Source organism: Strix uralensis, chromosome 4 (genome assembly GCF_047716275.1).
Source record: "Strix uralensis isolate ZFMK-TIS-50842 chromosome 4, bStrUra1, whole genome shotgun sequence".
Taxonomy (NCBI): domain Eukaryota; kingdom Metazoa; phylum Chordata; class Aves; order Strigiformes; family Strigidae; genus Strix; species Strix uralensis.
Window position 1 is genome coordinate 52,081,050 of NC_133975.1, and position 23,529 is coordinate 52,104,578.

Here is a 23,529-nt window from a genome sequence, read left to right on the forward strand (position 1 = left end):
CCTGTTATGCATCTCAGATGGACCTCTCAGCCAACACACGGTATAATGAATTGCCTGCTTGCTTCACAGAAATGTTCTTAATGCTTTATAGCTTCATCAAAAGGTAATATCATGGTTTACACTGTAGTAATGTGGTTAGGTGCTTCCCAAATATTTAAAAAACAAGTCATAGAGGACTCAAAGTAGCTTGTCTCCTTTATAATATATATGACTTTCCCACTTAATTTTCTGGTCTCGTTGGAAGTCCACCTTATCTGTCTAACTCACGTCTGTGAATTCTGTCAGGCACTAAACAAATATTTGTTGCAAACCCTGCTGTCCGTTTAATGGATTTAACCTTAACTGTTAACATACCTATCATCCCACTGAAGCCTATATAACAGTTCCATAGCTTTTTACTGGGCACAGAAAACACTTTTCTTTTTTTTTTTTTTTCATTTGAAATATACATCAATTTGAGCAAAATTTGGAAAAGCCTTGGTAGCAAAAAATGCTGACCTGTAGTAGGAAGTATTTTGAGAATTAATTTTTAAGTAAGGGAAACTAGTTTGGTGACGGAATAAAAGGAGTGCATTTCCTGTGCACCTTGGAAGTCAGTCGTCATATCCAATATCCACTGTGATTTTCCAGCCTTTTTAAAAATTCTTTTTAACCTTGCAAAAACTTGAAAGTTTTATGTTCCATTTGCAGAATTTCTAGAAGAAAGACTCAAGCATTTAGAGCAGAGAGCAAAGGTGAGGAGAAATGTTGTTTTGATCTAGAAGGTGACAGTGGCAAAACAGATTTATATTTCTCCTTTCCCCCAATACTATAAAGTTTGCTGGGCACGCTTGAATGCTTGTTGTCTTTAATAGATCAAAATTTTATCATTCTAGTCCCTGGTCAGCTGAGTTGCTCAGCTCCGTAGAGTGCATTTGGAGTGAGATTTAGAGAGGACACCTAGTGCCTTTAGCTTTTCTATGTGCTGAGGCACGTCCAGTCGGAAGTATGTAGTGTTTACAAAGGCTGCAATGACTGCAGGTAGATTTATCCTTTGTCCAAACAAAAGGTAAGCCTTCTTTTGTTTATATCCCAACCAGAGATATAATGTGAGTTACTGCTTGCTTTTGTGCATAATTAAACTGAGATTTATATTTTGTATACCAGCTGTAAAATAGTTTCAAGAATGATCCCCCACTGAATTTTTGGAAAAAAAAAAAAAAATTAAAAAGACTTAAAATCTACTAAACCCTCAATGCCCAGACAGCCTCATTTACTTTTCCTGGTTTGTCTGTAATGCTTTATTTACTACTGCACTGTTAGTACTTGAAATTGAAGAAGCCCCACCTGTCTTTTCCAGACAGCTATTTTTTTGGACATTATCCAATTACTGTATGGTGTTACATTATCTTATTTGTATGATAGTTAAATTTTCTTAATAGATTCCAGGAGGAAGAAAATGACTGAAGTCCTAAGTGTTGTGTTTTTGTGTGCTAGATCAGGGGATATAAACAGAGCTCCTGACTCCTGTAGAATTTAGAGAAAGGAAATAAATGCTGGGCATGCCCTTACAGCTGTACTTTACCAGTAGCTGAAAAATGGAGGACTTCTTTTTTTTTTCCTTTTTTAAAAAATTTTTCAATTTGATTCCATATTTCATGATCACCAGGTTCTAGCCCAAAGGATATCTTTATGGCTGTGATATAAACCTTTGAAAGAAAAGGGGTTATAATGGAAAAGGCTGACAGTCTCTTAACTTGTAGCAGCACTAGCCATTAGACTGTGTGCATGTTTGTGTGTGGGTGCATAGTTTGATAGTGACAGGTACCAAACATCATTTTTGTAAAAGGCTGACCTTGAAAAATCATAGCATCAGAGTGCAAATAAATGCTACACAGTTCTAAAAGCTGTAAAATGTGAAACAATATGTACCTTATGACATGGTGCAGTTTAATATTCTGAGATGTCATGCCTATAACTTCTGAAGCATTCTCTGTTGGAACAGAAGTAATGTTGAGAAATTGTGTGAGACAGAGGTATAAATTTTGATGCCAAAGAATGCTAATATGGGTAATTAGCCAAATATTTATGTTTTGGTTACCTTTTTATCTCCTCGGTATTGCAAAGGCTGCATTTTCAGAACTGAGTGAGGAGTTTGGCAATTTTTGTCCTTCTTGACCTGAGCTTGAGAATAATTAGTAACCTAGCAATACATTCATACACCTGTTGGAATATTTAGGAATGTGCTTTTAAAGTCTATGCCTCAGTTCTGCTAAATATGGGGAAAGGCATTTCTTTTTCCAAAATGTGTCTATATATTTCAGTTGTAAGCTGTTTGGGATAGAACATGTCTCTTACTAAGTGAGATTAGTAAGAGATTAATCAGAGAACAAGTTTCAGTCAGGGATGATTGTTAGGTTTGACTGTGATGTACATCATTGTAAGAGAGCCACAGAGTGCTTTGAACTGAATTTGGGAAGTGTTTGAGGTAGGCAGATTTTTCCCTAAAAATCAGAATTAATTGCTCTTATGGTCCAACTGAGGGACCTTTCTCAAAATAGTAATTGGTGACTTTTCTAAAAGAGAATCCCTTTCATCTCTTTGCTGTTGGTGAGACAAAAGAAAATTCTGGGTGGGAGAAAAAAGTGTAGATTGAAGGCTATCTAGATTTGTCTGAAAAGGATTTCAGGATATAACCTCTGCATGAATGACATTTTTCTAGTGTAAAAGGACATATCTTTTGGGTGGGCCAAGTTATGAACAATTAAGAGGTTTTTTCTGAAATATTTATGAAGATAAAATGTATATGTGTTTATATATGAGCGTGAGTGAATTTTATAACTGTGCATATATAAAAATATGTGTATATATATATATGTGATGTATTTATATGTGAGTATATACACATAGAGTTGCACACTCAAACACTGGAAGTGATTTAAGGCTTTTTCTAAGACCCTGCTTTAGAAGAGAAGGCTTCAGGGAAGAAAGAAGGTGTGTTCAGCTCTTCTCATAGAGGCTGGGGTCTTTTGCTCTGCTTGCAGAGACTTCCTGAGGCCCACAGTGTTAGGTGGGTTCTCTTCTGTTAAGTGGGTATCTGTGGGACCAGTTGTATTAGTTTAGGATAAATCTGCTGTAACAACGTCTTGAGCACTGCTGGTGAAAACTAAGAAGATTAAACTCTACATAATCTGGGGATGTTTATGTAAGTGAAGTTCAAATTACCATAAACTCTTCAAATCATTGATCTGAGGATCAGTAAGAAGGGAAGAATAACTCAAACTAGCTCAAGCTGCAGATCTTTGGGTCTTTTTCTTTTTTTTTTTTTTTTCAGAAAAACCCTTTAAAGATGCTTTGGAACAAGAAAGTTGTTCTTGTTCTACCTTAAGGGAAAGAAGCTTTGAAAGGAGCTGCACAATTGTCTCTTCCTCAATTAGTTAACATGCAATTACATTGGAATTATGGAGGCTAAAATGCTAAAAGTCACTGATTGATTAACGCTATCTCACTATTTCAATAAAGATTGCTTTTGAAATAGAACTCTGTCTTAATTGCACTACCATTTTGCTAAATGTGGATGTTGTAGCTTCTGATTTTTGTATCCATTAGAAATGAGGAAATATATTCATGATGTTCAGTGAATATGTCCAGATAAAACAAAAACAAGCCAGGATTCCCAAAGCTCCACCAAGTTGTACACGTTTTCATCCTGTTAAACACTTACAAATTTGTAACAAATTTTCTGTGGATTTTCAGACCTTATGGTGACAGTAATTCTACTGACATTAAGCTTGCTTTTCTCTGTTGTCATTTGTGGTCCCCTTAGATATAACGTGCATCTGTATAGGAAGTATTCCACTTGAGCAACTTGAATTAGCCTGTTTCCCTATGACATTGATCTAAAGGACTGGGCAGGGTTTTAAGTTGCCATCTGTCAGACTTTATCTGATAATCATCATACAGAATATGAGAACCACTTGTTATCTGGGAAGTGAAGTCTGTAATACTTGGGAGAAAATTAAGAGTAGCTTCTTACCACTCTTCTCAGCTGTGATTTGCCACTACATCCACAGTTCACCATAGATCTTTCAAAACAGGACAGCTTTTCTCTTGCCTAGGAGTCTGGCTGGGTTTCACATCTGAAGCTTGGAGCTTCATGGCTCCTAGCCATGCTCAGATATTTGAGATTATATCTACATGAGATGGTTCTTTTGTGCACATCTGCACCACTGACATTGTCCAGAATGGAGTGGTCCCGTCCAATTTGCCTATACTGACAACCAAACCATGCTAGGAAATTGTTTGAAAGAGTGATAGCTGTGTTGGGTCAAGGCATTTCAGAAGTGTTTTAATACTGACTGACTTCCAGTGCCCAGGGTCTTTTTCAGGTATGGTTTTATTAAAGTAGAGATATAGCCTAAATGTGTGTGTATGTCAGGCAAACTTAGATCTCAGACAGGAGCCATATATTTAAAAGTGACCAAAATTTCTGAACTATTTTGTGTTGATAACATAGAACTAGTATTGTCATTTAAATGAAATGTCTTTAGTCATTAAAGTAGACCTTTTGAAGCTTTTTACCCACAGTTTCAGAAGTTTGTCACAGATAACATTTGCCTGTGAAATGTTTTTATTACAATCAATGCACCTTTGGAAGGTGGAGCCGGCTGTCTGTCTCTAAGGAGCTCCTGCACTACCAGTTGAGGAACCATCCCCTTTTCCCACCTCAGAGGTAGAGAGGTGTTATAGTAGTAAAGGGAAACTTCTAATTTTACTAAAAACTTTTTTCTCCTTACTAAATCTCTACTGCTGCTTTGAGATGAATTGCAATGGATTACCATAATAATACTGTAATGGACCACCTGGACATCATTAATAATGAACTTGATGAAATATCAGTTCTGGAATTAATTTTAAAAAAGCTTTTTCCTGCAGCAAGTAGAAGGAGTTGTATCAGACAGTGAGGAGTGCTTCTGTCACAGATCAGTTACAGTCTTTTCAGATATTTCGGAGGTACTATATGATGTGAATGCTCCTGTATACCAACTCTGAGTCACCATTTTCCAGTAGCATTTGAGTTAGATTTTAAATTCATGACCATGAGTAGTGATATGTTGTTACGGTGCTTTTCATACTCAGTACAAGGTTCTGTATTTGAAAAGATGGTAATTTTGTGTGTGGAGCGGTGTGGTGTCAACAAAAAGTCATTGAAGGTATTTTCTTCAGTTGAAATTAAGATTTGCTGTATTTCCAGTATAACTTATACATAAACACTGTGAGAGGATGATAGTTCTCCAAGAGTACTACTCGTTTCCTCATCATGCCACTGGGGCAGCAGGGTATTGCTGTTGATACCAGGTTCTCCTCTCTGATAATGTGCTGTAAAAGACTCCTTTTGGGAGGCATTACATCTTGTTAGTCCTTTCTCAGTGTCAGGATGTTACTCTCATAAAATGGCTGTTCGGGAGCATGAGGAAGATGAAACTTTGGTGGGACTCACAAAGTGAACATGCAGAATATTCTGAAGAATAATTCATCTCCTGGCCTGCAGGCACTGGGCAGGAAAAAAAAGACCTTGTTGTTTCATCTTATTCAATTTAAATAATGTGCTTTTCTGGCTACACAAATCTTGCTCAAATGTAGATTCTGATAGTTTGAATATGGCTCTTTTTATAAACCCTTAAAAGTGGCCTATGTTATGTTTTTTCTTTGCATGATATATACCTGAGGCTTTTTTAATAAAGGCTATGAATCAGCAGTGACTTAACATCCTTCAGTCAAAAGCATCTTTACCATCCACCTCAGATGATTGTTTTAAAGGACACAAAATATTCTACTCACAAAGTTGTTTCATGTATTTAAAAATTAAACCAGGCTAATTTAATTGTTTTATGAGAGTCTTGAAAAGCCTGGATTAGAAAATTTTAGTTCCATTGGCCATCACGAGCATCTGTCCATATCTGTGGTCTCTGTGGTGCCTTTCTTGATCTAACGCGTTTTCCCTCCTGCACATTACATAGCTTGTAAAATATAAAAATGAACCATTCATAAAAGATAATTCTAGTAGCCTCACTTTCAACTTATCAGTATGGCATTGGGAATTGCTTTCTTGAGAAATCGCATTAATCCCTTTTTGTATGTGGTTCCTGTGAAACCAAAGTAAACTAAGGAAAATTTCACATGGAAAAATATTCTTAGTCCTTCCAAAATATGGCCATGCTTAAAATTCAGAATCAGTTTTGTGTTTCGTGAAAATTCATATGGAACAGAAAATTGGAACTATACATTAAATGAATAATAATTGTAATTTTCTTCACTATTTATGCTAACATTTTTAATTGTAGTGGATTAATTTGGTATGGATATGGGTGTCATGATTTGCTGTTACAACACTTTAGTAATTTAGTAGTAATTAATATACTGCTATCGCACAGTGCAGCCACATTCTCAGATTTATTCTCCATTCAGATTTGTCCTTTTTCCCCACTGGTTGAAGAGAAGATAGGTGCAACATTGACGTTGTGAATGCTTTCATGCTGGAAAAATCCTTTAGTTACATTCTGTTCCACCAAAATGTCAAGTGATATCTATTTGAATTATTTTTATACCATTAAACTTTTGGCTGATTTTGACTGATTTTGACTAATTTTGACTGATTGAATTTATGACGTCTAGATCACAGAACTGCACAGGTGGGAAGGGACCTCTGCAGTTCTCTGTTCCAAGCCCTTGCTCAAAGCAGGTCCAATTAGAGCAGGTTACTCAGGGGTTCACCCCATCATGTTGTGAATATCTCCAAGAATGGGTGTCCCATAGCATCTCTGAGCCCTGTTCCTTTGTTTGACCACCTTCATGGTAATAAGTAAATAAAGTTTTTCTATGTGGTCACAATTTCCTGTATTCCATCTTCTGTCCATTGCCTTTCATCCTATTGCTGTGCATCCCTACGGATAGCCTGGCTCCATCATCTCTGCACCATCCTGGTGGAGACATAGCTCTGGTTAGCAGTGAGATTCTCTTCATCTTCTCTTTGGAAGACTGAGCAAAGCTGTCTCTTTGCCCCTCCTCGTTTATTGTGCACTCCAGCCCCCTTACCATCTTGTTGGTCTTCACTGGACTTGCTCTATCATGGCAAAGTCTTATAGATATGTTGCTTTGATATTAAAGGAACGTAGTATATATGCAGCAAAATAATGGTATTCTGTTACCTCCAAAGTCCATCCAAATCTTTCCAAATCTTTCTGTTGTCTTTAATGGATTCTCAACCACAAATTAATGTTGTTTTGTTTCATGTTTTGCCCAAATAGTTTCAATGGTAACTAAACTTCATAGTGAGTACAGATTAATTAAATTTCAAAATCCTTTTTATAGAATAGCAGTTTCATCTTATGTTGCTGGTTCAGCCCAGAAGAGAGTATTTTCTTTGTTGGTTTTCTTTTCTTTTTGAGTTCTAAGTCAAAGCATAGGAAGAAGTGATTTACCTTTTGAAAGTACATGACATTCATTTTTTTCATAAAGCTGAACCAAAATAAAATAGACCCATAATAGTTTTTCCCATAGGGTATTTTGTTTTAAGAAAATGGCTTTCTTTTGAAGGGCATGGGATAGAGCATAGTTTCAATTCCTGTAGAAAATGGTACATTTATTGATGCATATTTTATTGATAACACCATATGGCTATAAGTACATTATAAAGGCCATTCATGCTAGCAGGTTTAAAAAGTGAATGTAGAATGTGTCTTTAAACTCAAAGGAACAAAAAGCCAAAAATTATTGAGTTCTTTCTCTTTTTCATATTTCAGTGTTGATCTCTCTGTTTTCTCTTGTAAGGAACTTATCTCTGAAGCTGTCAAAGGATGTAGACCAAGGAGAAGCCAGGTACCCTCGTGTTAGCCAGCTGGCTGGCAGCCCATCCATGGAGTGGCCTTTTACTGGTCTGGAAGAAGGTGGAGGCATTGAATCTTTGCCCTTCAGACTGATGTTGCAAGATTGCACAGCAGTAAAGACATTGCTTCTGAAAATGAAGAGGGTTCTTCAAGAGGTAAGTACCCACTCATTTCTTAAATTAATAGCTTTCAGCATTAATGAGCTAAGAAGCAGAAAAGGGTTAGAAAAGTTTATGGACTTGATGTCTTTTAATGTGTCTTAAATATATGGAACTGATGCAGAAGTATAAATAGTAGTGTCTTAACATGGTAGAGGTCAGAAAGTTTATACTATAGCAGAATTTAACTGATACTGCCATTTTGGTGCACAGAGTATGAAGCTTCTCTTGAGCTTTTACCAAAAAGGGGGCAGGGGAGATGAACTGCTTTAAATCAAAATAAACTGTATTGTTTTCCTCTAGTATTTTAGAGCTTTTCTGTCTTCTTACTACATTTGTTATTCAGTATGAAGTTGCATGCAATTTATTTGGAGGAGAGATGCAAAGGAAAAAGATATTCTTTTAAGTAACAGTACTACAATTAAAGGTTACTAGCTTGATTTTGTAAATGATGGCTGAAATCAGATTTCTTAGGCCATTCTAACAATTTCAAGAGTCCTGGGTTGTCCTATCCTGCTGTATTCTCCTGGTTCCCCCATGGACTGCTGGTGTTGCTTTGAAAAATTTCTTTTGCATCCAGTTCTCTTTAGGATTTTAGAAGAAATAAAATTATTATTGAGGTTTTGGGGTGGTTTTTTTGACACTTTTCAGCTGTGGAGTTTTGACTCAGGTACATTTCTAATAAGCTTTCATCTTCATATTGGTGAAATGTTGTTTGTGTCTTCTTTGAGATCTACAAGAAAGATAATTTTTTTTTTAACTATACAGTTCATGGAATTACAGAATAATTTAGGTTCAAAGGGCTCTCTGGAGGTCCAACCCCTCTACTCAAAGCAAGGCCAACTTAGAACAAGTTGCTCAGGTCATTGCCCACTTAAAAGTTTTGTATATTAATGGGCTTTCCACATTGTCTCTGGGCAATCATTTCAATAATTGACTACATCATTGTAATTATTTTCCCTAAGATATAATCAGAATTTCATTTGTTGCAACTCAACATGTGATGAAGTGCTAGTCACTTAACTGAGACATTTAAATACCGAAGTAAGGCTTTGGCAAGTTTGGGGTTTTTTTTAGTGCTCACTTCTTGATTATCTGTATTTAAATTCAACCATTTGCTGTCCTGTCTGAGAAGGTTTGTCAAAGATTTTGCCATGATAGTTATCCATTAGTGCTTCTAAATAGCATGTTTTTGCTGGATGGCAAGCCTCATGCCTTCCAGTTTCTTTCAGTTCACTAGAAGCTTTATGTATGCTATTGGGCTTCTTAGTGGACTTCTGTTTTGATGAATCCAGAATTGATGTAATTAATACTCCATCAATTCTTCCTTATATGGTGTCAGAATATAGAATTAATTTAAAGGTTCTTGTCCACTGAGAAGGATTTGTAACCCTATTATATATGGGAATAAATGATAAGAATTATAATATTACATGACACAGCAGTTCTAACATTCAGTTGGTAACATTGGCAGCATCCTCTGTTGCTTCTACTGTGGTTCATTCTATGTTTTGCTGGGAAAAGTTCTTTTTTACTGTGATGGTATGCATATGAATTTTATTTTTAACTTAACAAGTTGCATTAAATTTGTGTAAGAATCTACTGTGATTTTCTATATGAAGGTATGTTGTACCTTATAGTAGTTCATCTTTTAAAAGTTTACCAGGTGATCTCCACAAAAGGAACACAAGGTATTTCATGTGACTCACTCATGTCCTCCTTATTAATACCTCCTTATGTAACTCATACTGATTTTTTTCATTGTAATCATTCAGTCTTTTACTCATTTGTTCCTTTGTATCATATAATTTTCACCTCCCCATCTGACTGTAACACAGCGTCATTCTGTCCTTTCCTTTTCTTTTTGTCTTGCCTTCCTTATGAAATCAAAATAGCTTTTTTCTAATTCTATACGTGGATGTTATATGTGAGATATATATATGCTGTAATTTACCTCCCTGTTTTTCAACCTTTGAGATCGAATATCCTAGTAGCAATACACATTATTCTAGTATGCAGCTAAACAAAACTCTTCCATAGCTAGAATGAAATGACCAATCTGATGGTCAAAAACTTTTGCTACCTTGAGTTGTTATTTGTATTTTGTTTTTTAATGAGCGACTTGTATAATAACAATGATAGAAAAGATGAGGAGAATGCCGTAAAATGGTATGGGAGTGTACTGTTTAGCAGCCTCATCTGAGAAATAGCTGTTTGATATGTAGAGCAATATTCCAGTTCTACTGATACAAACACACATGCTAATTCTTGAAAGAAAAAGTTACTTTTTGAGGTCAGTGTTAAACTACACAGTTTTCATATCTTCATAAGGTGTTAACAAACTCATCCACTATACAGTGGGAATCATTCTTGGTATAATTGCAGGAGAGTGAAAGAGCAGTAACAACAAAATATTCACAAACAGTCTTTAAAACACATTAAAATACTAGGAATTAAACCAAAACTCAAATATGATTCAAAAGAACATAAGTAGCTAGTTTGAACAACCAAAGAGAAGATGACCTTGAAATATATTACAAATTGATATTGAAATGACACATCTTGATTATCTTCAGAAATACAGAATTTTATACATTTATGTCACTTAAATTATTAGTGAAAGATTCCAGGAAAATATAATTCCATCAAATTGAAATATTGTGTTGAAGAATCTGATAAATAAGTCATCTGACCATATTTGGCAGGCAGTTTCTGTGGAGAAGGTGCCCTCCTTCCATTGTAACTAGATGTAATTTCTTCATCCAAAAATCACTTCTGCCCCAACCAATATTATAAATCAAACTCACAACAGTACAGAATTAAAAGACATAAAAGAAAAATGCTTTCCTTACCATGGAACGCTCATGTATTTTTAGGTGTAGTCAAACATAGTTTCTGGAAGGCTTATATGATATAAAAGTGAAATATTTTATGCCTATAACAGTATAAAATAAATATATTTATAAATATAATGTCACATGTTTTCATCCACTTTAAAAAATATAGAAAGCAAACAATCTGCATGGGGGAAAATTACATGAGTTATCAGAAAAGAGCTGCAGTATTTCTGTTTTATAGCTGATGTTACCCATAGAAGAAAAAATTACAATAGTGTACACCTCTATTGAAAAATAGCATGTTAATTGAGTTAAAATATTAGCCCCTTTATTCAATATAATCCTTCTTAAGCACTGAGCATTGCTTCTAAGGAATAATTTAATTATGATCTGCCAAAATGTAATACTAGCTAGTACAATATGCTATTTTTTTTTGTTGCAGTTGCTTGTAATTGAAGAATCTAAATGGAAAAACTGCATATAATATATGCTGTACTGTGCTGCAGATTTATAAAGCTGTGAGTTTAGCTTGTTATTAGTCTTATCATGAAAAAGGAAATTGAAGACATGGCAGTAACTTGCAAGATTGAGAATGCTATTAGGTAATGTATTTAGTAAAAGACTTAATGAATGATCATTCAATTAAGAGAATTAATTACCATTTCACTTTCAGTGAAAAAGCCTTGAAAATGTCTACTAATAGTTCTTTATAGCTTTGGCCATGCAAGTCTCGTAAGGCAGATTGTCCCCTAATGTTTTGAGAACCTCGCTGAACAAAGCTGAATATAGTCTGGAGGACCTTGGCACATGAGGAGACTTGGTGATCCACCAGAAATTATGAAAGTCCAGAAAATATGTCTGAATCTGTTTGGTAGCTTTTTCTTCATGGATGTTGCGTTTCTGACAGACAAATCTGCAATAAATGGAGTAACCAAGAGTTGTGGGCTGCAAAGTTTTGTGGAAAAGCATTACCAGAGATTAGCAGCACAGGCAGCTTGATAAAAGCCACTTCAGCATGTAAGACAATACAAGATGTCATGTAGTCTGTCTGTGATTTACAAGTAGTTCTTGGTCTCCCTTTTCTCTCCATCTCACTGATGTTTATTGAACTCTTTTTTTTTCCCCCTCAAAGTCTACTTGGTGTTGACTTTTGTCTCAGTAATAACACCTCTCATTCAAAAGGGGGGAAAAAAAAAGACAATAGAATGGGGAGTTGGATGGATGAGACTGGTAGGTTCACTCTCTCCTAAGAAATGGATTCTTCACTTTCTGACTTCAGACAGGCCTTCCTGCTCTGTGCTGGTCTTCAACTCAATCTGTTATCTTTTCTCCCCTATATGCTGTGCTATACTTTCTATGTTTTATTACATTTCAGGCCACTAATTGATTGCGTATAGAGAATGAGCTTCTAAAAATTAGACTGTAGCTTCTTCCTCACTTACTGCTATCAAAAATAATGAATATATAATGCCTGTTTCCCAACCAATATATGGGATTTCCTCTACTCTTCCAGATAAGACTGAAATTATTTCCATCTATTAACTTTTTAATGGTTTGAGTTATAGCTAACTGAGGCAATGTCGAAGGCTGGCTAATTGAGAGGACATGTAAGAGCTTTGCCTTTGTTGAAATTGTTGGTAGAACACTTCAGGTGGAGACATATGAGGAAAATTCATATGATTTTGATTTTGTGCCTAGCAGGAGAGGGTCTTTATGCTGAAATAAGCACAGTGAAAAAATAAAGCTATTTTTGGAAGGAATCCATTTAGTCAGTGGTAATGAGTTTTTGTACAAACTTTAGATGTTGAGCTTGTTGATTCTTTTTGCTGGAACATTCAGTAAAATTAAAATCTTGCCCACATTTAAGCTTTTTTTTCTACAGGTCACATTTCCCCGGTATTCTTTATGAAATATATAGGTTATCAGCTACATAATTAGACTTTTAGATATTTTTATGGGGCTATCAGAAGTGACCTTACTGGTTGCTAATCTAGAAAATTAAGATATGTTGTCTGTATGTTTGTGTAATTTGGAATATAAATTATTTGGTGCATGCTCATGCGTCTTTCACAGCTCTGCAAAAAACCATTCAGGCTGTGGAGCTTGAGAAATTGAAGCTAATTGCTACAATTAGCAATAGGGATAAGTCACTCTGGATGTATATTGCATACTGTGTTTTACTAATTAATCATTTATTTTACTGAGAGAAATTGCAGCTGTCTGTAGCTGTCATTAAAACCTAATGTGCCCAATACAGTGTGTTTAGATTGAGTTTGAAAAAATGAGAAATGTGGAAAATTATGTCAAAACCACTGTGTGACTGGCCATGACAGTTGCCTGAGGCCTGGGGGACAGAGTGCGACCACTCAGTCTGCAATTAGCCTGTCAGATACCACTGGCTACATTACTTCTCCCTGTGCATCTTTCACCTTATTGGTAAAATAAGCATAATTATAGTGTTCTTTTATGGTGCACTTGCAATCTACTAATGGAAGGTACTAAGAGAAAGCTAAGCATTGTTTGTGATACTTCATAGCCTGATTGCTAAGCAGTATGGAATTGGCCTTAAACTATGGATTTAAAGACATTAAAGCATTTCCTGTGGTCTGCTATGAAATGTATTGTGTTTACTAATATTGTCTGTTAGCCACTTAGGAAGCAATTGCAAGTTTAATACACTGTAAAATACTGCAGGTTTTCTTCCTTTAAGTAACTTTGTAATTAACCACTGTAGCATTACTGATTTATTCAACAACTCTGTATTTAATGCAGTCCCTTTTATCAAGTAATTCATGCTGGAAATTGGTATTTCCTTCATTTCATGGTGTGTTGACACTGCATATGCCCATAAATTTAAATAACTAATGGTAAAAACGTACTAGATTTAGTAATACGGTTTAACTTTATAGTATTAAATTGTTTTTTCACTTGAAAATATACATTGGTATACCCTTGCCCAGCTGCTTGCAAAGAGAGCAGAACAGCCCATTGGCACACTGTGTGTATTTTCCAGTAGCGTATCTCAGGGTAACAGAGAATACTGGGAGTCAGTGGATATAATCAGATGTTCTCTTTGGCAGCAAAGATGTTTTAGTCTATTATCCATTATAATGTATTTGATAGGAACAAACAAACCCTGTGTTTGTTATTTAGCTAGACATTCTCAAGGTATGAGAAAATTTTTTTCCTCATATTTTTTAGGCAAGCTGTGTAGGGCAAGTATGGTCTCCAACATTGTAATCATGTGTGCTGAACTTAGCATATCTAGTACTCTGAAATAGCTTGTAATACTGCAATTCCAGTCCCAATGCTATTGCTTAAGTTTCTTATTTGAATAAGCCTTAGTTCAGAAAATAAAAAAAGCTGCGGGAGGACTGTGAGAGTACTTAAATGTGTGCGATATGGATTTCAGTGTGTGCAACGTTTAAAATTTCTTGAAATTGTTAACGGTTGTTTAACGGTACCTGGGATAACCATTTACTTGGCAGATCAAGGCATGTTTTCCACTGATTAATTTAGAAGACCTCATTTGGTAGAAGTTGAGCAGTCTGGGGAATGATTTTAAAGATGAAGCATTAAGAAAAATGCGGTATGTGTCCATATCTTAGAGTCATAGAATCATTTATGTTGGAAAAGATCTTTAAGATCATTGAGTCCAGCTGTAAACCTAACACTGCCAAGTACACCACCACTAAGCCATATCTCTAAGTGCCACATCTACACATCTTTTAAATACCTCCAGGGATGGTGACTAAACCACTTGCCTGGGCAGCCTGTTCCAGTGCTTGACAACCCTTTCAGTGAATAAGTTTTTCCTAATATCCAGTCTAAACCTGCTGGGGAGCAACTTGAGGCCGTTTCTCTCATCCTATCACTTGTTGCATGAGAGAAGAGACCAACACTCACCTTGCTACAACGTTCTTTCAGGTAGCTGTACATAGTTATAACGTTTCCCCTGAGCCTCCTTTTGTCCAGACTAAACAACTCCTATTCCCTCAGCTGCTCCCCACAAGACTTGTTCTCTAGACCCTTCACCAGCTTTGTTGCTCCTCTTTGGACACACTCCGGCACCTCAATGTCCTTCTTGTAGTGAACTGAACACAGTATTCAAGGTGTGGTCTCACCAGTGCCACATACAGGGGGACAATCACTTCCCTAGTCCTGCTGGCCACGCTATTTCTGATATATGCCAGGATGTTCTTGGCCTCTTGGGCACACTGCTGGCTCATATTCATCCAGCTGTTGACCAACACCCCCAAGTCCTTTTCTGTCGGGCATCTTCCAGCCACCCTTCCCCAAGTGTGTAGTGTCTCATGGGGTGGTTGTGACCCAGGTGCAGGACGCGGCACTTAGCCTTGCTGAATCTCATTCGATTGGCCTCGGCCCATTGATCCAGCCTGTCCAGATCCCTCTGTCGAGCCTTTCTACCCCCAAGCAGATCAACACTCCCACCCAAATTGGTGTTGTCTGAAAACTTACTGAGTGTGTGCTCGATGCCCTCGTCCAGCTCATTGATAAAGATATTAAACAGAACTGGCCCCAGTGCTGAGCCCTGGGGAACACCACTTGGGACCAGATGCCAAGTGGATTTAACTCCATTCACCACCACTCTTTGGGCCTGGCCATCCAGTTTTTTACTCAACGAAGAGTAGACCTGTCAAAGTCATTAGCAGCCAGTTTCTCCAGGAGAATACTGTGGGAAACAGTGTCCAAGGCTTTAGTAAAGTCCATGTAAACAACATCCACAGCTTTTCCCTCATCCAATAAGGGGTCACCTTGTCATAAAATGAGATCAGGTTAGTCAAGCAGGACCTGTCTTTCATAAAGCTGTGTTGACCAGGCCTGATTGCCTGTTTGTCCTGTATGTGCCACATGATGGCACTCAAGATAATCTGCTCCATAATCTTTCCCAGCACCAAGGTCAGGCTGACAGGCCTGTAGTTCCCTGGATCCTCCTTCTAGCCCTTCTTGTAGATAAGTGTCACATTTGCTAACCTCCAATTAACTGGGACCTCTCTGGTTAGTCAGGACTGCTGGTAAATGATTGAAAGTGGCTTGGTAAGCAGTTCCACCACCTTCCTCAGCAACCCTGGGTGAATCCCATCCATCCCCATAGATGTGTGCGTGTCTAAGTGGTGTAGCAAGTAGCTAACCATTTCCCTTTGGATTATGGGGGTTTCATTTTGCTCCCCATCCCTGTCTTCCAGCTCAGTGGTCTGGGTACACCAGGAACAACTGGTCTTACTATTAAAGACTGAGGTAAAGAAGGCATTAAGAACCCCAGCCTTTTCCTTATCCTTTGTCGTTATGTTTCCCTACGCATACAATAAAGGAAAAAGTTCTAGTTGGGCTTTGATTCTTCTAATTTTCTCTCTCCATAGCCTCATGACATCCTTGTAGTCCTCCTGAGTTGCCTGCCCCTTCTTCCAAATGTCATAAATTCTCCTTTTTTTTTTTTTTTCCCCTGAGATTCAGCCAAAGTTCTCTGTCCAGGCAGGCTGGTCTTCTTCCCTGCTGTCTCATATTTCAGCACATGGGGATGGCCTGCTCATGCACCTTTAGGATTGTCTTGAAGAATATAGAGCCTTCCTGGACTCCTTTGCTCTTCAGGATCTTCATACTTTACAACAGGTGCTCCTGACAGTGTGTTCATCCTGACACTTTGAGTACTCAGCAAGTGTGAGGTTACAGGCTGGGACTGACACACAGCTCTGGGGTCCTGCAGAGTCACACTAATCTCAGCTCAACAAAAAGATCTTCTGAAATGATCCAACTCATTTATCAGTTCATGTCATTGCCCACACTCATGATGAAGTTCTTTTGCAGGCCACATTCAGAGTATTTCTGAGCCACACTTTGAGATTATCAGTCTCAAATACACTTAATTTTTAATACTGAAAAATGGAAAATTTTCCTCTATGTTCTGCTTGTTCTGGTGCTGACCTACTGGCTTAATCTTTGTAGACTACATATGCCTATGTGCTCCAGCCTTACTGAAACCAGATTCCCCATGAAACACATTGTCCTCCCACATGTAGAGGTTGTATTGATATATGTGTCTACTCCATATATTCAGAAGGCAAGTGATTAGCTGCTTTCTTACTTTTCCTGTGGTTGCCTGAATGAAACCTTTTCATACAACAGTGCGATGTGCTCCAGGTCAGCATGGATTTGCATAGCATGTTGCCCCAGCTTCCTCAACAGCCAAGTCTTAACAGCACCTTGCAGAGAAGCATTAAAAATAGCAACCCAATTAATATGTAATGTCCTAACATCAGCAGTTCTGTGTGATTGGCTGTGATTAACTTGTGGCTGAAGAGCATAAAATTATAATAGCTACAAAAATTAAACCATTTTCCCATGTAGTACTTCCATGGTTTTGATCAGTTGCTGCAGGTCGGTCAGCTAAATCCCACCCGACACTTCTTGGTAATGGAACTGATCACACCAATTACATTTTCTGATAAATCTGTAAATACTGAAAAGAGCATTGCAAAATAATAAGCAAGAAATGGAAGAAATCCAGGTCTGTAAAAGTCTATAGAAGGAATTGGTTGGACTCACTTCTTAGAGTTCATGACTAATTTGAGTTAAATGACACATTTAGTACAGAGGGTAGATGGAAAAGTTTCTGATATGAAAATGAATAATATTGCCACATCTAACAAATTTCCTAATGAGTTATTCAGCCATTTTAACAAAAAGCAATTGGAAATAGGAGTGTGATCAAGGTATGAGTGCACAACATCCAAGCTGCACTATAATTGAATTTCCTGCAAATTTACTGGGGTTGTAGATATGAAAATACCAACTTGTCAAACAGTTTTGTGACTTACAAAGAAGCTTTTAGTATGATGCTTATAGCTAGTGCCAGTTGCCTTCAAGTCCAGGAGGTTGAAACCAAGAACTATCCTCATTTAAATAGTTTCTCAACTTCTGAAGTTTCACAGTCCTGTATTCCTGCTATATATTTTTTTTTCTTCCTCAAGATAGGTTTCAGAGATTTCCTGATATGGAAAAATGAGTGGTTATATAGATAAAGCAGTAAAACTGATGATATGCAACTGTTGCCATAAATGGATGTACAAGAATAAAAATGTAATAGATAAAAATGTAGGTCTAGTATTCAGGTAGTGGAGTGCCAACTGTGCATGTAGTTACCCATTTCAATATTTGTGTTTGTATATGAGCAAATAGATGACTTGACAGAATTTAAATTTAATCTCTTAATTAATTATCCCTTACCCTTGATCAGCCGAATTTATGAAACAAGTGCTGGTGTAGTTGCAGGAGAAGTTCTCACAGTTCACAGCATGGATCTTGGCATAGGTCTGGGCTGCAGATTTATTTAGTGTTTTCTCTGCACAGTGCATGCCATTACTTTGTAGCCCAGGTTATCAGAACAAGTGCTGATCATTTTCCTAGTGGAAGAAAGAAAAGATATGAGAAGTGTTCATATAGCATTCTTACATAAATTCATTATTTTGACAACACAATAGTACCTATTTTGTGCAGTCTGGCTCCATGTTAATTCATGAAGATGAAGTGATTATTTTGAAGGGTGACATGATGATTCCCAGTGACAGAAAAGGAAACCTTTTTTTTTGGAAGAGGATTTAGAAATCACACATCAGGGACATATCCTACACCTGGTTTTGTAATTGTTCAGAGCCAGTTGGTAGGCACATGTATTTTTTTATGAACATGTGATGTATATGAAGAAATGTTGCATATGTCCAACAATCTGTATTTCTCTCCGTTATATATCTTAATATTATAAATATGGCAGTTATCTGCCTTTGGTCAGTCTCAGCTGGGTGTGAAATTGCAGAGGTCCATTTAATCCACCTGATACTTGTTGCCTTCTCAGGAAGCTGCTCTCTTCATCTTTCTTTCTCTTGAGATTTTCATGTTCATGGTGAGTTCCCCTAGCAGAGACAGTAATCATCCATGTGAATAAGAGCTCATAGATGAAAAATGCAAAGTTAACTAGTGCCTAGGAATTTAGTTTTATTTTTTTAATTTAAACTGAAAACTCTCCTCTGTTTTCACTCCTGGATGGACTCAATAAAAAATTTTGGGAAGCTGTCAGGTAAAAGCAGAATCTTTATTTACAAGCTTAAAAGAGAGGATTCTTCTTTTTATCAACAGTTCTTATGTCAAATCTGTGTGAAGATAATCTAGATAGGAACAAAGTTATGTTCAGACGTAATTGATGTTGCCTCAGTAGAAACTGTGCATGCCATAAAGCAGCTGCAGTTTGACAACTTAGCTCTTTTAAGCAGGGTAGAGATAACTAGAATGAACAGCTAGCCAAGGATCACTTATATTTTAGGATTTTTGTTTCTCTTATGTGGCTCTATTTTTCCTGTTTCTATTGGACAAATCATTGTTGACTTTTTCATATTTTTTTTTTTAATATGAGGAAAACAGCTTTCAGGTCATAGCTACAAAATGCCACTGTGGAAAAAGAGGACCAGGTTTCTATTACTTGCCACCCCATGCAAAATGTCTTCTAAAAATTGTTCTTCACTTTTGATTTAAACTGTTAGGAATTTAGATCAGTGATGAAATAAATGCTGGAATCTCCAGTGTATAGCCATGCCAGCCTTTCTCATCTGTGTAAGACCTTTGCTGCTGTTAAACTTCCAGGAATAGCACAGAGAAAGCAAGCAGTGTTCGTGTCAGTCCTTTTGCTATGAGAATGAGCATTTCTTTTTCTCTCCAGTCCCCAACGCCATGTGGGTTTAGAAGACCTAGCAGTTGTCTTTTCCATCTACACTTTGTGATGCAGCATTGAATCAGATGGTGTCTTAAACTTGTACTCCCAGCCTGTCAGGTATTCAGTTTCTTGTGCACAGTGCTATGGAGCAACAATTGCTTTCAAAATAAGACTAGAATGGTGCATGTAGAGAGATACAGTTTAGTGTGCCTGGATGTTTTATAGATAAAAGATTTAACCAAAATAATCACTTAAGATCTAAGCAAATCAGAGTTACTATCTATTTGGTCCCACTCATGTGGGACCTTTCCTGATTTGCCCCATCAGAAGGAAGACTTTATATTCCTTCTGTGTAGGCTACTTTGACATTTAAACAGAGTTAGCTTTTTTGGAGTACTCAAACTGAACATTCAAGGTAAACTTTAAAACAACCCAGGATAAAAATCCTGCTAATCATACTGACCTTTGTAAAACCAGCCAACTGTCATGAGTATATGCTGACTAGTTCTCTTTCTCATTAAAGATCTTTTTCAAAACTCATTGAGGCTGCAGTGATGTTAGTGAACTTTGGATAACTCCCTGAATGAATAAGACAGTAACATCAAAATTAATTTGTATTCATAGTTTCTATTTGCTTGTGGTTGTCATTATAATCCACATTCTAGTGGTGCCAGACTGTGGTTTTTGTTATGATTGTGTGTGTGTGTCTGTGGGTAAAATGTGGGTATATAGCTGTAAAGTATTTATATATTTTTACAATAAATTATTTAGGAAGATATATATAGCTTTGTAATATACACATGAGCATACAGTTCTTACAGATATACCTGAAAGAAGTCCTCTGTCTCTTGCTAATTACACTGATGGTGGTGTTGAATTTGCTGCTAAAAACTGAAACTGTACTAAAAACATGTAATACAATTCCAAATAGAAAGTCTTTTTAAAATCTGTGTTTCTTAGACTGTTGTTTAGATACTGATCTTTCCTATCCTACGTCATTCCATCTGTCATTGGACTGTTCTTTCACAACTGATTTTTCTAATTAATGTGAACTTTTATATATTTCTTTTGACTTTTGTGATTAATCTCTTTCTTAGCTGTGTCTTTTTTTCTTGAGATGCCCTTATGTTTTGACAATGCAGGCTTCATAGGTATATTTTATCTGGCAGTTTTACAGGCTGTGTTTTACCATATACTATAGTTTGCCCATGCAAATCAATACTTGACTGTTGGTTTATTTATATATTCATATAATTGAACTTTTTTTTTCACAACTTAACCATCTTTCTGTTTATCTCATGGTTATGGCATGTTTTGGCAGCTTCTTGAACAATTTGTTAGGGAAAAATATAATTGTTTACTATTTATATCCCAGCTTTTCTGGGAATACAATTATGTAGCATTATTTGGATAAATTACTTTCTCATATGCTAGTCACTTTATGACTTGCATTATGTGCAACTTAATTGACTAGAATTAATAAGAATTAGTATACAATCGTATACTAGTATTAGAATTAGTACATAATATTCTTCTCATTATTTTGATATTGTTCAGTTTCCTTCCCCCCATATATTTCCATCTGAATATTGTAGATGATCTTAGAGAAGCATTTTTTTAATATCTTAACAGCATTTAAGGACAGAAAAAAATGAGTTGCGTAAACACCAAGTTTCTGTTGTATCCTTAAGCAAACTTGGATGAACTATGGTCCTATAATATTGTCATAGCATAATACTATGTTCTCCATAATGTTTAAATTGATGCTGTTTATAAGTGATTTTCAGAACTGTGGACAAGTAGCTGAAATGCAGTGTGGACTTACAGATGCTACTGGAAAACAACTGAGATTTTGGTAGTTTGATACTGTAAGTGTCTTAATGTGTTTCCAGCAGAGCTGAAAGAAAGCATCCTGAGCATGTAGTATGGTGGCAGAATCACTCCTGGTCTTTAAAACCAGTGCTTAATTGCATTGTTCTCATTTGTTCATGCAGTAGGACCAGGATGTAAAGAGATATATAGTGAGTCTTCAAAAGCATATTAATCTCATGTTGAATTTTATCTCTTAAGATGTCACTTAGTTTTGTCTGTGCTGTGATTACAATTTAGAACTTCATTCTGTTTTCTGTGGAATAAAGCTAGAACTGAAACTTTTTGACATGCTGGAGACTGAAAATGTGTGCTTTTAGAGCTGTATCAGAATGATCAAAATTTAATTAGCCATAAACTAATTTTTCATCCATATCTTCTTTTTGGGAAATGCAATACCAGCAGTGATAGCTTTGTTCATGTGTGTCATTCAGGGAGGCGTTCTGTGCAAGTTACACCAAAAAACCCCCTTCGTTGCATCCATCTTGGTTTTAACGTTAAATTGGAAATTCTTGCTATGATCTGGAATATAGTTGCACAAAGGAGAGGGCATAAAGCAAAGAGGCAAAAATAGGAACAGGAGAAAAGCAGTGAAATATGAACTAAATGTGTGCAATAGAAACGCCTTGCTGGAACGGTCGTTGTTTGAGCTAGTCTGGCACCCTGACAGGCCTGCTTCTGTATTTGGTATTTGCTGAAGCAAGTAATTTATCCTGACAGTAACTTTGCCAGTACGAGAAGAATCCTATTTCACTAAGATTAACACCTTCTCCCTTGTTTCTAAGAACAAATATGCTTTATTTCTTGTTTCTGGATCTTGTCATCTGTCTTACCGGTCTTGCTGTGGTTTGTGTGTGTATGCTTTAGCAAGTGTTTTTCATGAACTCGAGAAATAAGAGGAAGATCTAGCAGCTGAACTTTTTAGCTTTCTTAACTCTTTTTTTTTTTTTTTTTTTTTTTGACAAGGCAACATTGCATTGTGAGAGTTGAGCCTCTGATCTGCTGCCTCAATTGCTGCTAGTGTTTTATGGCTTCAGCATATTGAGAACTAGGGTTTTTTTGTCTCCTGTTGTAAGACTGTTGAGCTCCAACTGCAAGAGGAAACAAGAAGACAAAGGCTTGGGGTAGCTGTTATTTCAGACAGTTTTCTGAGTGATAACATGAAGTTCATACTGTCACCTGAAATTCTCAAATTATCCTGAAAGTATGCTTTGGCTCTTGTTGTTCATCATCACTACAGCAACAAGTTGACTCACCTGTTTTTGAAGGAGAAAAATCTTAGAAGGCGTGAATAACAAAAAAAAATATTAATGTGCTTATAATTCCATAACATACAGGATTTATTCTGAGTTAGGAGAGTGCTAGCAGTGAGATTGTGAGACTTAACATAAAACAAGATATGTGGTTTTTTTTCTTCCTATATTAGGTTTTAAGGCAGAGCTTTATTTAGAGAGGTTTCTGCCCAGCAGAATGAGTTGATGGCTTGTAATATTGGCATTAGAGTAAAGGGTATTGTGTACCACTGGATACCATCAAAGAGGCTACTTGTACTGAAGAACAGCATTTAGTTTCACCCTATGATTAGCAAAGTACAGCTGATATTGAAACAATGATATTAATGAGAAGTGGGCTAAATTTTGAAGTAAACTCAAGCACAAACCGTAGTGTGTTTATTTTTCTGATTTTTATGTGGACTCATTCCAACAATTTTTAATTTTCACTGAAAACAACAAATCTGAAATCTGCCAGTCTTCTCAGTTTCAAAATACTAGTCTCCTTTGTGTCATGGTCTTACAGCATAAGTAATCAAATAACGACTAGGGCAGTTTTTACTGTGGTTGCCTATATTTCAGTTTTCTACTTGAGTCCAACGCACAGCAACTCAGTTGCTGCATGATGTACAGGCCTTCATAAAACAGATGAAGTCAGACTGGCAAGTTGAATTTTCAAATTGTAAAATAACATGTGATGGGGGCACTCCTCATGCACTGACCGTCTAGAAGCACCTACAGAGCCTGCCTGGATCAGCCATCCAAGCTGGACTGTGACATGAAATAATTGGGGTGACGCACAGCAGC

General features: G+C 36.7%; 1 protein-coding gene across 5 annotated transcripts in view; it reads left to right on the top strand.

The window, feature by feature from the left end:
* Positions 1–23,529, top strand: part of CCSER1 (coiled-coil serine rich protein 1) — a 728,522-nt gene that overhangs the window by 283,416 nt on the left and 421,577 nt on the right. For all 5 annotated transcript variants that reach the window (XM_074866749.1, XM_074866751.1, XM_074866750.1 and 2 more), the window contains exon 6: positions 7,810–8,020. In XM_074866749.1, coding sequence (XP_074722850.1) covers positions 7,810–8,020 — 211 coding nt within the window. The remainder of the gene's footprint in view (positions 1–7,809; positions 8,021–23,529) is intronic.